Raw genomic sequence first — 16,747 nt, 5'->3', positions numbered from 1 at the left:
TGGGAAGTTTGGAAAGTTCTTTGTATATGTTGAATAAAAAGAAAAAAATATAGAAAAGGCAAGAAATAGAGAAAACAAGGCAAAAGAAAGTTTCACTTGAAACACAAAAAAATGAGAAAAAGGAAGCAAAGAAAAGTGAAAAAATATGTTTAGTTTGATTTTGTTCATTGAATAAGCTCGGGGGGCCCCAAATAAGTGGTATAGTTTGGTTTTGGTCCTATATGCTTGAGTTAAGTTCATTTTGATGATTCACTTTTGGTTTTAGCTCCAAATCCCAAATTTTTCCACGCCCTTCACCCTAGCCTAACATTACACCCTAAAAGTCCTTTTGACCCTAGAGAGTTGAGTCATTGTCGGTGGAGGGAGGAAATTGTCAAGCCTATGGAGCGAGATTGTCATGTCGAGATTGTCGTGTAACGTTCTTTTCTCTCTTGAAATTCTATTCTTTTCTGGCACCTTCGTGGTGTCACGAGAAACTATCTTTGAGGGTGGATTTGAAACTAGAGAGAGGACGCGGTAAGATAGGTTGTAGGGGGAAAGAGGAGTGTAAACTTCCTAGTTCTCTATGCTTTGCATTTGAATCTTTCACTCGACCTTTGGACATCTATTAGCGTGCACTCGTTTATCGATTTAGAAATATTTGCATCCTCTTTTGCTTGTTCCATAATAAAATCCTGGTTCTGGAACTTTTGTAGTTTTTCTTTTTCATTTATTTTCTTGTTTTTAGTTTTCTTTTCTTTTAGATCTTGCCTTTGCCGTTTTTTGGAGAGTTATGGGTCAATCTTTTAGAAAACCCTTGCGAGATCCCACTTGCCCTCATGAGCGATCGTGGGGTTCAAAGAGCTTGTTGCATGTGCTTAAATGCAACCGTGATTCCTACGACAGTGAGTTAGTGTTTATTCTTTTAGTCCTTGGTAGTGTGTCTATTAATAAGCTCATTCTCCCCCCATTTCTTGATTGATTTGCTAGAGGACTAGCAAAGGCTTAGCTTGGGGGAGTTTGATGAGCGACATTTATGTCTCTCTAAACCTTTATTTTCTTATTATTTTCTTCTAGTTTTCGTTCTTATTTCTTCTTTTATTCCATGATTTTACTTACATTTTAGTTTTAATTGAATTCGTAGTGATTCTTTGTTTAACTCGTTTTTCCATAGTATTTATTTCGTTTTTATCGATTTTGAAGGACTTTGGATGGAGTTAGAGAAGGGGAATGGAACTCAAGCCTATGGTGCGCCCGAACCTAATCATAAGCGCCCGCACCGGCTCGTATAAGGAGTTTTCAGAAATACAGCAATTGCAGAACGGTGCGCCCGCACCCCATCTTCGTGCGCCTGCACAAATGTGAACATAGTTGCTGGAACTTTTTGAAAATCTCAAATTTAGCTTTCTAAAGCGATGCGCCCGCACCAACCGGGAGACCCCCTCTTTAGCAAAATCTCAAGAGCATTATGTTTGAGGCAAAATTGATGTTTCTGGAGCGGTGCGCCCGCACCCCTTTTGGTGCACCCGCACCGGCCTCCTTAGCTGACTTTTGGAATGACCATTGAGCCTCACTGCGCCTCAAACGCCTCAAAGGCGTGCGCTCTCACTCCTTTCAGTGCGCCCTCACCCTCATCGTAATTCTAGGATTTTTGGTTTCTCTCACTCATTGGTGCGCCCACACCCGATTTTGGTGCGCCCTCGAAGACCCATATTTGTGCGCCCGCACCGAAGTTCGGATTTCGTATTTTTTAGTTTATTTTGTAAATTTTAGGAAAGGGTAAAAATACCCCTTTGTCCCCATTTTTTGGGGGATCTCATTTTATTGCTCTAATTTTATGAGTTTTAGAGAGAGAAACACTTAGCCTAGGTTTATTTATCTTCAAGATCATTTCCAAGTGTAGAATCCTTTGAAAGTTTTAGTAAATTTCTTTCTCCTTAATCTTTCTCTTTCAATCTTGTTATTCAATTTTGTCTCCTTTGTTATTATTGTCGATTGCTTCCATTATCACTAAGAAAATCACAAAAACATGTTTGTTTGATTTGTTGATTTTAATTTCGTTTTTGATTAATTCGCATGTTTTATTTTTTTTATTTCCATACTTAGATTTCCTTTCATTTTCATTTCTATGGCTCTTGAGTAGTTTCATGCTAGGGGTAGGGTGAAGCTTGGAAAGTATTTGGGGAATTAGAATTGAATTGATGATTACTTTGTGATTAAATTGTGATTTGTTGAATATGATTTCCATGTTTAGCTTGAATAGTAGTTGCAAATGCTAGGATGGTTATTTGATTGGAGTGTGTTCATTTCTAATTTGTCAAGAGATTGAGAATTGGTGAGAACATGTGACTGAAATTGTTGTTTCATGAGTCATGCTAGTTTTGAGGTGACGCGAGAGCGTGCTATTTGAATTAGTTTTGCATTGCGTTCTAACCGAGAGGCGTTGAACGCTATATTATTGGTTTTCCCCCTTGACTTCATGTCTTTCAATAGTCATGGTCGTATTCTATTCTCTTTTCCCTTGGAAACGGAGTTGATCCCCAATTCACCAAGCTTATTCCTTCTTGATTAACTTTTTATTTAGTGTAGAATTGTTAGTTTGTTATAATCCAAATCAAATTCCTCTTCTAAGCTAGCTTGTAATTGTTAACTCTTGCTCACTGTTTCCTTGGGACGATCCCGAAACTTATCACTATAATCAATATAGTGTATAGGCTAGGTGTTCTATAAATTTTTGTTTGATTAGGTGATTCTTGTTTAACGACGCGAAAATCTCTTATCATACACCAGTGCCTGTCTATTGTTTTCTACAAAGATCTCATCAATGGAAACACTTCAGATCAGTTCAAACCGAAGTGTGGTATTCGCAAAGGGGATCCATTATCTCCTTTTCTGATCCTCTTTTGCATGGATATTTTGTCTCGGGTGTTACAGCTTGGAACGAACCTTCGGTTTTTTCAAGGAGTTAGCTTACGAGCGGATGTCCTCAAATATATTTCACATCTCTTCTCTATTGATGATGCACTCCTTTTCTTCAAGGCAACAAGGGAGAGTTGCAATCATATCACTAATATTATCTCTAGATTTTGCAGGATTTTGGGACAACAAATAAATTTGACAAAATCTCAGTTTAACCTAAGCCCCAACACGCCAACGACGGAACAACAAGCCTTCAAAAGTATTCTGCAAATGCAATTGGTTTCCAAATTTGGACCACATTTAGGAGTGCCTATAAACATCTCAGGGAAAAGGAGTACGCATTTTCAGTTTATTATTGACAATGTGATAAATAAGGCGAGTTCTTGAATTTCTATTTGCCTTTTCCAAGCTCAGAAACTCATCCTTATTAACTACCAATTGGGACCTCACTTTTATTTGGTCAATAATTGGAACCTAAGGTTAGATTTTTGGTAGTTTAACTCACATTTAACTCAAGGTGACTATTCAAACTAAAAATTAAATTAAAAATAAATTATAATAGTTATGAGATAATACGTAGTATTATTTGTCGATTTATTGGGGGTTTTATTTGATTTATTTTGTTCATCTGTAGATTTGAGTTAATGCATACTTGTTAATTTTGTGATTTTTTGTGAGATTAATGATTGAAATTGATTAATTTTGTGATTTTGTATGATATTAATGTTAAATTTATTGGTTTTGTGTTAATTTTGATTTGTTATACTTGTTTTTGAATTTTATTTTTTTGTTTTTCTTATGTTTACTTTGTGATGTTTGTACATTAATTACATAAGGAGAACAACTTTTTGCATGATTTTTAAATTGATTGAAAGTAAAATGGCGTTCGACCATTGTTTCGAATGAGGATGTTTTTTAAAGGGGTGACGTGCAGTGAAAAGAATGATAGATTGATACATAGTACGGAAGGTTGTAGCTCGTATTCTCATTTCCTTTTTTAAATAAAAGTTAGGTCAGACCGGATTGGGTTATGCTAAATGGGTCATGATTTGACCTGACTGAATATGACTTGTTTATGACCCAAACCGAACCATTTCATTTAAGTTTGGATCCGACCCGCCCTTGACACGACCCAATTTACAGGTCTATGTTAAAACATTTATGGGTACGCGCGTTTTGGTTTTGTGGGCTTCTATGTTAAACTATGTGTATATTATAATTAGTTACTTAACATTTTTTAATCAAATTATCGCTGAATTGTGAACTATAATGGACAAACTCCATTAATAAATAAAATAGAAATTAATTTGGTTTTGGTAATTTTCGATAATGCATGTTCAAGAGGGGGAAATTGGAGTAAGATCGAATAACAAATAATTGATTAGTTTTGTACTTTTGCAAAAATAAAATGTTAATTTTATATTTTTTTAACTCCAAGACTTAACATTTCTTTAAGTTTGGCCAGAAAATGAAAACGAGGTCCTAATTATTGACCAAAAAAGATAAGCCCAATTGGTGATTTTTTGAAAAACTTATACTCCAATCATACAACTCACTATTGTATTAATAATATAGGACACGTTCCCATTAAATAAAAAATTACTTCCTTTTGCTGTCTTGCATTCATTCCACGTTTATTAATCTTTTAAACAATATTGCTGCATTATTAGAGTTTTACCATCAAAAGCAAAGTCTCCTTCATTGACCTTTGCAATTTTAGAAAGAACACCATGAAAACGCAATCACACCTATCCTCAATTTTTACAAACTTTTATATAAGGCGGTCTTACAGAAAAGACCACCTTGTTGTCATATAAGTTAAGCACTGGAACTAATTAGTTAATCAATAAAACCAATTAGTCAGCCATCAAAACGGTATTTTCGATAAGGCGGTCTTACACAAAACTTGCTGTTTATACAACATATCATAATAGTTTGCAAATTATTGGTAAAACTTAGGTCGTTTCTCCTGCAAAGACCATTACGGTGTAACTTAAAGACCCTTCTCATTACATTTCACAATTCAATTTACAAGCACAGAGCAAAGAAACGAGAAAGATTTCAACGAAAGGGTGAAAACCAAGGACATCACCAAGCCTTTTTCATCAGAGTTGAACATTGTCTGCTGACCAAATCTGCTTCTCTTTGTATTCAGATGTTATACTCGTTCTACTATTATCAATTTCGATATCATTCTTGATTGGGAACCACATAGTATTCACAACTTTGTGCTCCAATCTCATCTTTCTTTACTTTAGTCCAAGAACTTCTCCAAACGATGAGCAAACTGACCCTACATTGTGGATTCACAACAAAAACACATGAGAGCAAAGAAGCTACTGAAACAAAACAAGTGGAAGAGTTACCAGAAAGAAAAACAAGCTCAGATGGTTTTAAAATGTGTAATGCTGATCAATGGAGAAATATACTCTCATGATAAGAGTGAAGTTGCTATTTTACACTGCTTCGCTATAGATGACTCAAAAGACCCTAATTTCTGCAGGGGAGGAGAAGGGTCTTGCTCAGCTGCAATTCCAGCATCAATGCCTCAAACTACATCTCCTACCCAGCAACAGCCAAGGGAGTTGTCAACCTCGACTGTGACTGAAGGATTTTGCTGGGTAGTCACAAAATCAGAATAATAGGACCTATTATGAGCCCATAAGTCAACATAACCTGTTGCCAAGCAATTGTTTCCATAAATCGCCTGTATCAATTCCTTAAAAGTTTCAATGGTTTAAAGATATACAGACTATGAAATGGAAGCTTGCTGTCATGAGTGTCATCTTCTATGTGAGTAGGGATGGAAATGGATGAGATTTGGATCAGGTGGAGCATCACCCGCATTCATAACCACGTTCATCCGCTCCACCCGATCCATCCGTCACCCAATTTACTCATCACCCGCATTCCGTCTATCCATCACCCGAGGGTGGATCGGGTGATATTCGGTGAAAACTATTAACCAATAAAAATTCAACACCTAATAATATGCATAATAATTAACCAAAAAAAAAGCTTATATACCTACATTTACTTCCGAAATATATAATTGCTTCTCATCACGCATAACTTGTAACCCAAAAAATTAAACAAACACTAACTTTAATAAATAATGGATTTACTAACCCCTTTTTATGATTAAAATAAAAATAAAAATAATATATATAAAATAAATGGGTGATAAATGGGTGGTGGGTGATCGGGTGATGGATGAAAAAACATCACCCACATCCGACCGGCATCCATCACCCGCTTTTCATCCATTTAATTTGGATTTTCATCTGTTTAATTATAGCGGGTGCCTGGGTTTTTGGGTTATTGGATCATCCAGGATATTTCCATCCTCCATCCTCCATCCTAGTGACAGGAAAATGCACCTACAATCCCCGGTGTTGACATACTGTTAGAGTCGAACACACACATGGAAATGGATGGCCTTTGAACTCCAACTACTCACCCTCTATTGACGGGGTAATTTGGCATGTGAAACCATAAGAAATGGATTCTAATGGAAGCATTGTCATCCTCCATGTGGAAGGAAAATCCACCGACAATCCCTAGCGTTGACATACTGCTAGAGTCGAACAAACGCATTGAAGTGCATGGCTTTTGAACTCCAACTACTCACCCTCTATTGACGGGGTAATTTGGCATGGTGGAAACATCAGAAATGAATTTTAATGTGCGTTGCACTCATCATAGGTTTGATCAATGCTTCTTTCATTCCTGAACGTTATACATTCTCTTGCTGCTTAACTGGTTATATGATTACAGATTTACAACACAGTACAGCCAGAAAGGAACCTGTGGGATGTTTTAACTGTTCTAGCTGGCGCTTATCATGGTTTCCCACGGTTACTGAAAGGGCACTTCAATGTTGTGTCTAAATGATAGAATAATTGATGCACCCTTTGCTGTTTGTCAAATCGGGGATTCTAAGAATTTATCACTTAAATTGACTTTTGTTAGATTATGCAGAGATTTGGTCCAACAAACATAGAAGGGGCTGAACTCTTAGCTAAGTAGAGAGTGCACCAGATAACTCAAAGGTATCTCAATTCATCCATAACAGATTATTACCTTATTTTAGTTTGCTGTTTTTAACTTCTCAAGGGGATGGAATACCATTATCTTATCTGAACCTCTTTTGAGAAAATTGTCCAAGAGTGCTGTAACATGACTACATGAGGATTAACATCGCAAAGATTTTCAATTGGACACAAGGGTGTCATTCAACAACTGTACCCGATTCCATTAAAACTCTAGAGTCAGTGTTTAGGCATGCACAATCTTACATGGTTGTTGTAAACTTGTAATCTGTCTTAAGGTAAACATTGAACACAATATAATTTGTCCATGGGAGACTGCGGACACTAACTCTCAGAATATATTCGCATAAATAAATTAAATGGTTTTTCTACTTTTTTTTTTTTTGGTAAGCAAGTGGAATGTATATTCACAATTCAATCAAGCAATTACAATTGAATCTTTCAAAGGTGGGAATGAACTTCTAAGAAGGACCTTTCCAAGCCTAGGAAAAATACAACTAGCAAGGCCAAGGCCTATGTACAACTCAGTTCAACATAGGCCTATATGTTTATTTGATTTTTACGTTGTACCCAAAAGTTAATCAACTTTGTCTCTACCGCCAATCAAATGTTAACAAGTTCCGTTAATTTTTCATTAAAACAAGTTTTCTCTACATTACCGTTGAGTTCACAACAAAAAAATAGTTGCTTACAATGTAGAAAAACTTTGGTTAGTTTAACAGTAACGGATTTGTAAACAGTGGCGTATCCAGGATTGCTATATAGGGTATGCAAAAAAAATTAACATATTAGTAAAACTAACGATAATAAGTATGAAGTTGTTGTGCAAAAAAACAAACTATCAATTGTTGGTAGCCTAGCGTCGAACCCAGGTCTAGAGACTATCATTAGGGTTCATTATCCAACAGACCATACTACTTTTGTGATATTTAGCTGCTTATTAATTTATTTAACCTCAGCCAACAGGTGCAAGTGTCTATCCACAGTACACACTGCATCCGCCCCCGTTTGTAAACATCGCGTTACCAACAAGGATAAAGTTGATTATATTTTACAAATAAGTTTTTCAAGCACGGGGTGGATAATTTCAAAACATGGGCATAACGTAGAAATCAAAGAAATACATGAGTATTACGCAGAATAATGTTCATGAATATGGAGGCCGACAAAAGCACGCCGGAGTGGTTAAAATTTTTGTATGGTATACTATGACAGACGATTAGCTTTAAGTAAGGAAGAAAGAAAGAATTCCATGCGTTTAATAATGTTCATGAATACTATGTTACTCGGACTCTTCGTTTTACTTCAAGTACCCGTGTCGGATCCTCGACACTTGGACATGGGTATGGACACTCCGACACTTCATTTTGGTCTAAAATCAAGGAAATTTTCCACAATTTAGCCGTGTCGAACACTTGGACACGTACCCGTATCCGACACTCGTACCCGAGTCCGAGTAACATAGCATGAATAAGATTGATGTTTTTTCTTCATACAAAATAAAATTTTAAAAGTTGTCGGAAGGTATGTTTTAATTAGTCTTTGTTTGTGAAAAGTGTTATAAATGTAAAGAAAATATGGTATTTACTACCTTAAAAATACATCACTTTTGTATTAACTATCTTATGAAATTCTTTTGTAATTTACTGCCTTAAGTATGTTTATATGCCTTAAAGTATGTTTATGTTTTGTAATCACAACCACTTTACGGTTTTCTCATTTTAAAATTAATATATATCTATTTCGTTTCTAAATCGTTTTAAGTAATTCAAAATTCATTTTTCCGTAAGGAATTGATAGAGAACGGTATTTCAAAACAACTCGTTTGATACTTCACATGTATTTTAAAAGTTCACAAACATTTTTACTTCGTTTGATCTTTTACAAAATTTCAAAAGCCGGTCTCTATGAAATCTTTGCACATAAAAAGGAAGAGAATGGACTTTGAATCACTTAAAATGATTTCGAAATGAACTAGATATCTTAACTTTAAAATGAGAAAACCATAAAGTGGTAGTGATTCCAAAACAAAAACATAATTTAAGGCGGTAAATAACAATAAATTTTCATAAGGTTGTTAATACAAAAGTAATGTATTTTTAAGGTAGTAAATACCAAAAAAATCGTAAATGTAACTTTAATATTTCTTTAATTAGGCAGGTACTACTAGGGCGAAAAAGGATATATTGACAGCTAACAAATATCACGCTACAAACTAAAAAAAAATCTAATCACTAGTATGACATCTACCCGCTATAAAACCGCTAGTTTTGCCAAAATACACCCCTTGTATTGCACTCCCCTTCCTCCATAAATTTTTGAAGCATTTAAAGGTATAATAAAAAGAAATAGAGCTTATATAAAGAGGTGAACAGAGCATGCTAGAGCTGGTTTGTCCCCCTCCAAAAAAAAGTTGAAACAAACAAGAAGGGGATATCTGATTGTAATCAGCAGAATGAAAACACAATTACCTCTCAGTTTCAATGGTTCGCTTTGCCAGCATGAGTGTTAAAAACACTGGAACAAGTGCAGCAGATAAATGCTTCAGAGTGTGTCCACTGACAACGTGGTGAGTTAACTCATAAATAGGTTTATCTTCAGCTTCTTGTATCTTTGCAAGCAGATAGAAAGCTGCACATAGAAGAAGAAAAGCACAACTAAACCAGGAAATAGAGATTGATAATCAATACAAAATGAAAAGGATTTTGTTAAGCACCACAAACCTGCAGCCCAAAGCCAGTACGTGGAATGCGTGTACATGGGAGGTAATAAAATAGCCATCATTGGCAAGGCTATGCATGGCACAAACTGGACTACAGCATATGGCCGAAGATCATCAAAAAATCTATGCAGATGTGAATAGTGTAGGATTAGACATGTCCAAACTTCTAGAATATCAAGTGAAACAACATCTAACGGAAGATGCAAAAGTAGGTGTTTAACAACAACAATGATGGAGGAATGACAATTCAATCAGCCTTATTGGACCATGGACATGATAGAGGCAGGACCGCAGGAGAGACGCCCTGTTCTTTTGCAGTGCAGCCCTTAAAGTTCTCATGACAGGAGCCAAAGTGCAAAAGGAAGGCTGGGTCCCAACAATCCAATGGGACATGACTACTCATTTCATACTGAGGATGTACGCAAGGCAGAAGTCTATTAACATCTTGCAAAAGCACTTATCTGTGCAGAAGAGACGGGCATATGATTACCTGGTGATGTCTCCTTCATGGTTTCTACTCCCTCTGTCCCTTACAGATGGCCCCAATTTTTAGGCCATCCTAAATGCTTGCCCATTTCCTTTTTCGCTAACATGGTCCCCATGATTTCTCTATACTTTATTTAGTACCCCACATGCTAAACAACAAATTTACCAACTCTCTCAATACAACAATAAAGTAAAAAAAAGGTGATGTGGAAATTTTTAAAGCATAAATAGCAACATCCAAAGTTTTGGACATCAACCTACTAAATGATTTTTCTATTTTCTCTCTCTTCAACGCCAATACTACTTTAGCAAACACCAAACATTTATTTCTCATGACATTGTTATTTCAATATTTTGATAAGTAAACAATCAAATTGCAAAAGCAAAACAACATTCTTTTTGGTCCCCCATGCCACATATCTAGCCATGATATTGGTCTTCCAACATGAGTTCATGAACTCATGGTTTCACTCTCTCTCTTCTTTTCTCTCTCATCCCTCTACATAAGTTATCTTTTTTATCATTTTCTCTCCTCAATTCCAAACCAAGGATGTCGCTAAACATGAACATAGTGAGTATTACTTTTATTTTACCCTACATGTAGTATTTACGATGAAGGATGAAGAAAACAGCACAAAAAATGTAAAGATTTGTTTTATACAGCAGAGAGATAGGATGATAGATTGAACATCTTATCTTCTCAAGCTTGAACTAATTCAAAACAAATATTTGCCAGAAACTGCCGCAGAGTTTTCTTTACCCATTATATTCATTATTCAAGACATTGAGACATAACATGCGATGTATTTTTAAATTACTCACTTTCTTTATATATATAATGTACGACCAACAAGAAACACTTCTTACAGTGCCACTATTCATGAAAAAGTCTAGATGAAAAAAATTCAGCTCAGGACTTAAGAAAGATAAGGTAGTGTTAAAGAGTTCAAAACCATTATATGTCCAGCTCTCTGGCAAAAGAGGTAAGATATAGGCAAATTTTAAAAAATAAAATAATCCCTCCAACATATTCGCCTGGGCTGTTTCTTAAAGTTTACCACCCACCTATATATACTATTATCTATCATGTGTCTCTCATTCCTTATTTCACACTGACACTTGAAGCAAAAAAGAAGGAATCTATTATATAGTGGATGTCTCACCGCCAATACAGAATGCTAATAATGCCTGCTAAAATCAAAGGTATAATAGATGCAGTCCCCTTCTTCTCGTCAATCCTCTCCATAATAAAAATTGCAACAAGTGACGTGAATGCAATAGTCATCTGTTCGCAAAGAGGAAATATATTCTCAGTATTATTAAATTCAACTTGATCGAAAGCAACCTCCATTTGCATAGGAATATGAAAAAATTGTAAGATTCTGGTAATAAATAAATAACAAAAAAAACAAGGATTAAGTGAGCACAATATTATCCAAAGCTCCATAAGCCACCCAGAATACTCTGTAGCAGACTAAACTGTTAAAACAACAAAGCTCACCGGCAAGCGATCCCACACAAGAGTAGTATCATTTGGTTGGAGATGATAGTACGAAGATCCAAAGCCAACAGCTGCAACACCGATATAGAAACAGGTCCACCCCCAAACTTCACCTTGCAAGCTTTTGAAAAAGAAGAAGAATTCATATTACTAAGATTCCCTACGTTAAACCACAAGATTAAAGAAAGTATGTAATACATAGTAGGAGCTACAAGCCTGCAAACAAAGACCTCAGTTTAAAATTATTTCCATAGTGACAAAGTACCAGCCCTACAAGACCAATCACAAGAAAAGGGATGTTGGAAACGACATTGAGCATATTGGAGATTCCTGAAAGAACACAAAAACATATTAGTTTTTTAGAAGCCTAAAATCTGAATTCTAAAACATAAAAACATCACCACCAGTTGTAAACATGCTGACGAGATCACACTCATCCCAAACGAAAAAGAAAGATTAACCCTATCAAGGGTTTTTATTTTTTTTATTTTATTATTATTATTATTATTATTATTATTATTATTATTATTATTATTATTATTTATTAAAATAAAAAATTGCAACTTTTTACACCATTAGCTAGTTAAACCAAACATGGCAACTCTTGAAAACCCTAATAAAAGACCACAACTTTTAACTTAGCTTGACCTCAGTGAAAGGTGATAATTAAGAATAGAATTCAGCACCATACAATGTCGGGGAATTTGTAGAGAGCTGAGGCCAGTCCTAAAAGTTCTTAGACCTGGTATCTTTTTTGGTTGTGGAGGACACACATTCCGAGCAACTGGCCACACAGGCGGAAAAGCAACAAAGAAAGAAGTGTAATTCCATCTTTCATAACGTACCAACCCCAATATCCCCATACCAACTTCGATTACTGAATGGCAAAAGAAAAAGTGCCAACCAGAAAATCTAACATAACTTCAAACTAAATAAATACTCCAAAGCCATATTGATCGCGAGCTCCTCAAGGATAGATTTCTATGTCGTTAGATATCTTAGATCAACAACGATTTCCAACAGATAAATCTGGCTCATTGGGCAAAAATAAAGGTTTACTACGATTATACTAGGTTTACTAACATTCATCCATCTGATGCAAGTTGCACATCATATTCCCACTGTTGAGAATTAATAGTTGTCATATTGATAGTGTAACCTACTAACCTGAACAAGCAATGTGACTACTAAAATCTAGAGAGACGGAGTAAATAAATGTCTACACCTCATAAGCTGGTCTATCATTCTCAACCAAAAAAACCGAAGTAATGAATTATGCATAAGCCTTTCCATCTAATATTTACTGACATAACTTTAGTACACACTGTCAGCTTCAAACATATAGCCTGGAAAATTTGAACTCAAAGCTATTGAGCATAAATTCCTTTGCCTCTTAAAACTGCCCATCTCCAAGTTTCCAACACCTGTAACACAACCGATTTTGTTATCAACGTAGTCATTTAACCTCACTCCAATTCGCCCAATCAACTAAACTAAGGTGTTCAATAGTAGTTGTCCAAGTACTAGTTTCACAATCTCACACTACAGAACCACTCTATAGCAAAATTGATAATAGAGTAGACGCAATTGAAGCAGAAATTATGCAACTTAGAGTTAATTGACCCACTAAAGTTTCACAATCTCACACTACAGAACCACTCTATAGCCAAATTGATAATAGAGTAGACGCAATAGAGGCAGAAATTATGCAACTTAGAGTTAATTGACCCACTAAAATGTTCATTACCCTCTTCTTGTCTCAAACATATCTACACAACCCATTTCACTAAACTAAAATTACTAAGAAGCTCAATTACAGTAATTCAGGAACCAAAAGCACGATCTTACCCTATAGAATCACAACTACGCCCAAAAAAATTCTCAAATTGACGCAATTAGGGCAAATTTGTGCAATTTTAAGTAAACTGAAAACCTAAAGCAAAATCAAAACCTAAGACTAAGTCAGTTTAATATTAATTTGGTGGTTTTAAATAGAAATTCATAGAAAATCAAAGTAATTGCGACTGAAATTAGGGGAATTGCGGGATAAAATACCCAAAAATTGACGTTGATCAGCAAAGTTGTGGTACTCTTGGGATTGAGGGACAGCAGGAGTAACGATCATCAATACCATGAAGGTAAAAACTGCGATTATCCAAAGATATATTGTTCGTTTCTCCATCTTTTAATCTTCAGAAGAATTGGATGAACAGAGTCTCGTCTTCTACCTTCTTTTTTCTATAACTTCAACTACAAGGTATAGCTCCGTGAAAGAAATACGGCAAATCGGTCAACAATTGGAGATTGATTCAAGATATTAGCGAGCACAAATTTTAAAATTTTATTCGCAATTACTATAAGCAGAAACAAAAAAATCAACGGATATTTCATTAAATACCCCGAGTTTTGATACCCCAAATACCCCTTGATGACGTCATCAACTCTTAATCAACTCAATTAACCCATTAACTCACTTTTTAACCCATTAACCCACCCATGCCTATTTCTTAACCTTTTTTTTCTTTTTCCTTTTTTTTCTCTCTCTCCCCCTTCTTTCTTCCCTAAATTTTCCTCCAAATGGTTTCCCTTTCCTCCGCAACCACCGCCACACCCTCGTCATATCCTCGCCATTGCAGAAATCAAAACCCCTAAAAATTCCCTGAAATTCATTCTACTGGTTCGATACATCGCAAGTTCTTCAATTCAAAGGGAAAATCAAATTGAAGTTTCAACAGCCCTTAAAATCAGGCCTTAATCGCCATTGCAGAAATCAAATTGAAGTTTCAAATCAAAGGAAAACCTTAGTCGCCACCACTATCATTGGACCCAAACTTCAATATTCAGGCCATAATATTCAGGGGAGGGGGAGAGTGACAGAAAGAGAAGGAGGGCGGCGAGCAGAGGGAGAAGGAAGGAAGGAGGAGAGAGGGCGTCGACTCACCCACCTGATGTAGATCCGGGTTAGCCGGCGGCCGGCGCTAACCCAGTCCCCCCGCCGACGCTCGCCCAGACTTACCCACGGACGTTGCTGGTGTTCGCCCTTCCCTTCTTCCTCGATGTCGATGGTTGTGTGTGATGGTGGTGAGGAAGAGAAAAGGATGGCGCGAATAAAAAATGTCGCTGGTGACTTGACTTTGATATTGTTCTTCGGTAGGTGGAAACGGCAGTGGAGGAAGAGCCCACTGTTACCGGAATATGAGGATGTGGACGATAACGAAGAGAAACCAACCATAGTGGGAACAGTGAGAGCAGTCGCCGCCTCCATTTCTGTGCCTACTCTTTCGTAGTTGTATCAAAACCATTTAATGGAAGAAGGAATGGGGAGAGAGAAAGGTCAGGGAAGAAGGAAGGTGGGTTAATGGAAGAAGGGAAGGGAAAGAGAAAAGAAAAATAAATGGGTGGTTTAATGGGTTGGTTAATGGGGAATTGGGTGGGTAATTAGGGATTAGGGAGGTTAATTAGGGATTAGGCGGGTAATTAGATCGTAATTGGTTGATTATGAGGATGATGACGTCATAGAGGGGTATTTGGGGTACTAAGTCATTTGTGAGGGGTATTTGTGAAGGAAATAATGCCCTTGGTCCAAGTATGCATTTAATGTTAAGTCTAATAAATGCGGTCCAGTATTAATTAACAAGTTAATAATTCAGTGAGATCAAGTGAGCTGAATGTCTAGCTAGAGGCCGCTTCAGTTCAAGTGGAATTAATGATATTAATGCACAGCTTACTCTTGACTGAACCCGTAGGGTCACACAAATAGTACGTAAACGGATCAAGTATTTAATGGCATTAAATACTCCATCTATGGATATTCGGAATCGACGGATCTTGGTTTCAGTGGGAGCTGAGATCGTCAAAAGCAAGAAATGAATACTCCGGAAACGATGATATTGCCGGAAACGGAAATATGAATCGTATCGGAAATATAAATATTATCCAAGTCGTAGATGTTGCCGGAAACGGAAACATGGTACGTATCGGAAAATATTATTGGAAATGGAAATATTGCCGGAATCGGAAATATTATCGAAATCGGAAAATAATTCCGGAAACGGAAATATTAAATATTTGTTCGAAACGGAAATTAATTCCGGAATCAGAAATATTAAATATTGTTCGTATCGGAAATGAATTTCGGAATCGGGAATTTAATCGGAAGCGCGTCGTACGAATTAGCATCGGACGAGACTTGCTAGACGAAGGCCCAGCACGAAGCCAGGCCTACGCCCAGCAAGCCGAGCGCCCAAACACACGCTGCCAAGCCACGTCAGACCCAGCGCAAGGCCAGGCCCAGCAATGGCCTTGGCGCGCGCGCGCGAGCTGATGCTCGTGGGCTGCGAGCAGCGCCAGCTCGTGTGGGCTGCAAGGCCTGCGCGGGTTTGTGCGATGCTCGTGCTCGTGCAACGTTTGTGTTTCAATACAAATCCTAAAGCTAATGGAATTTGTTCTATGATTAAATCCTAATCCTAATAAAGATAGAATTTGTTTAATAGAGTTTTAATAAGATTCTAATTAAATAAATTAGTATCCTAATAGGATTCCAAGTCCTGTTCCAAAACTCTATAAATAGGTGCCTAGGGTCACATATTTATATCGAGAATTGAAGTATTCAAAGGTAAGATTTTCAAGCAAAAATCAGCCACAAACACTTGCCCTATTAGCCGAAATTTATAGTACCTTAAGGGCGATTCTAGTTGGTCAATCTTAAGGCGGATCCGGACGTGCTGTGGACTATCTACGGAGGGACGATACTTGGAGTCCTAAAGACTTGTTCTTGTTCGGTTCGGGCGCAGCTAGGGAGGGCACGGTACAAAGTGTATGCATCTGAATTATGCTAAATGATTATGTGTAAATAATATGTTTCCTGGCTTTATGGTTTTTCCGCATGATTTATGTTTATTCATATGTATCATAACCAAACAGTGGTTTCACGAGCCTCTTTTTATTTTCATAATCTAAATTGCATGAACATGGTTAAATTTTACAAATTTGCAAGGAATTAAAGGGGTGATTAGTTTTCGTAATTAATTGCAAATTGCGTTTATTTAATTATATGTACGCAGTTTTTCGGCAGAATATTCGTTACTC

At 36.6% G+C, this 16,747-nt stretch overlaps 1 protein-coding gene across 1 annotated transcript; it reads right to left on the bottom strand.

Annotated features, from left to right (window-relative positions):
- Positions 1-4,754: 4,754 nt before the first annotated feature.
- Positions 4,755-13,992, bottom strand: LOC110803777 (uncharacterized). The gene is made up of 7 exons (XM_022009300.2): positions 13,715-13,992; positions 11,890-11,989; positions 11,660-11,780; positions 11,322-11,443; positions 9,674-9,795; positions 9,422-9,581; positions 4,755-5,191 (listed from the first exon to the last, which is right to left on the bottom strand). The coding sequence occupies exons 1-7, from the start codon at positions 13,839-13,841 to the stop codon at positions 5,089-5,091; spliced, it is 855 nt and encodes a 284-aa protein (XP_021864992.1). The 5' UTR covers positions 13,842-13,992; the 3' UTR covers positions 4,755-5,088.
- Positions 13,993-16,747: the final 2,755 nt, after the last annotated feature.

This window comes from Spinacia oleracea, chromosome 3 (assembly GCF_020520425.1).
Source record: "Spinacia oleracea cultivar Varoflay chromosome 3, BTI_SOV_V1, whole genome shotgun sequence".
NCBI lineage: Eukaryota > Viridiplantae > Streptophyta > Magnoliopsida > Caryophyllales > Amaranthaceae > Spinacia > Spinacia oleracea.
This window is presented reverse-complemented; position numbering and strand designations above follow the sequence as displayed.

What these genes read in the sequence shown, in the direction of transcription:
- LOC110803777 (XM_022009300.2), bottom strand. Translation starts at nt 13,841, where the DNA reads ATGGAGAAACGAACAATATATCTTTGGATAATCGCAGTTTTTACCTTC. An exon ending in TGATCAACGTCAATTTTTGG is followed by an intron (nt 11,990 to 13,714) that starts GTATTTTATCCC and finishes GTGTTCTTTCAG; the next exon opens with GAATCTCCAATATGCTCAAT. An exon ending in GTACTGGCTTTGGGCTGCAG is followed by an intron (nt 9,582 to 9,673) that starts GTTTGTGGTGCT and finishes TTCTATGTGCAG; the next exon opens with CTTTCTATCTGCTTGCAAAG.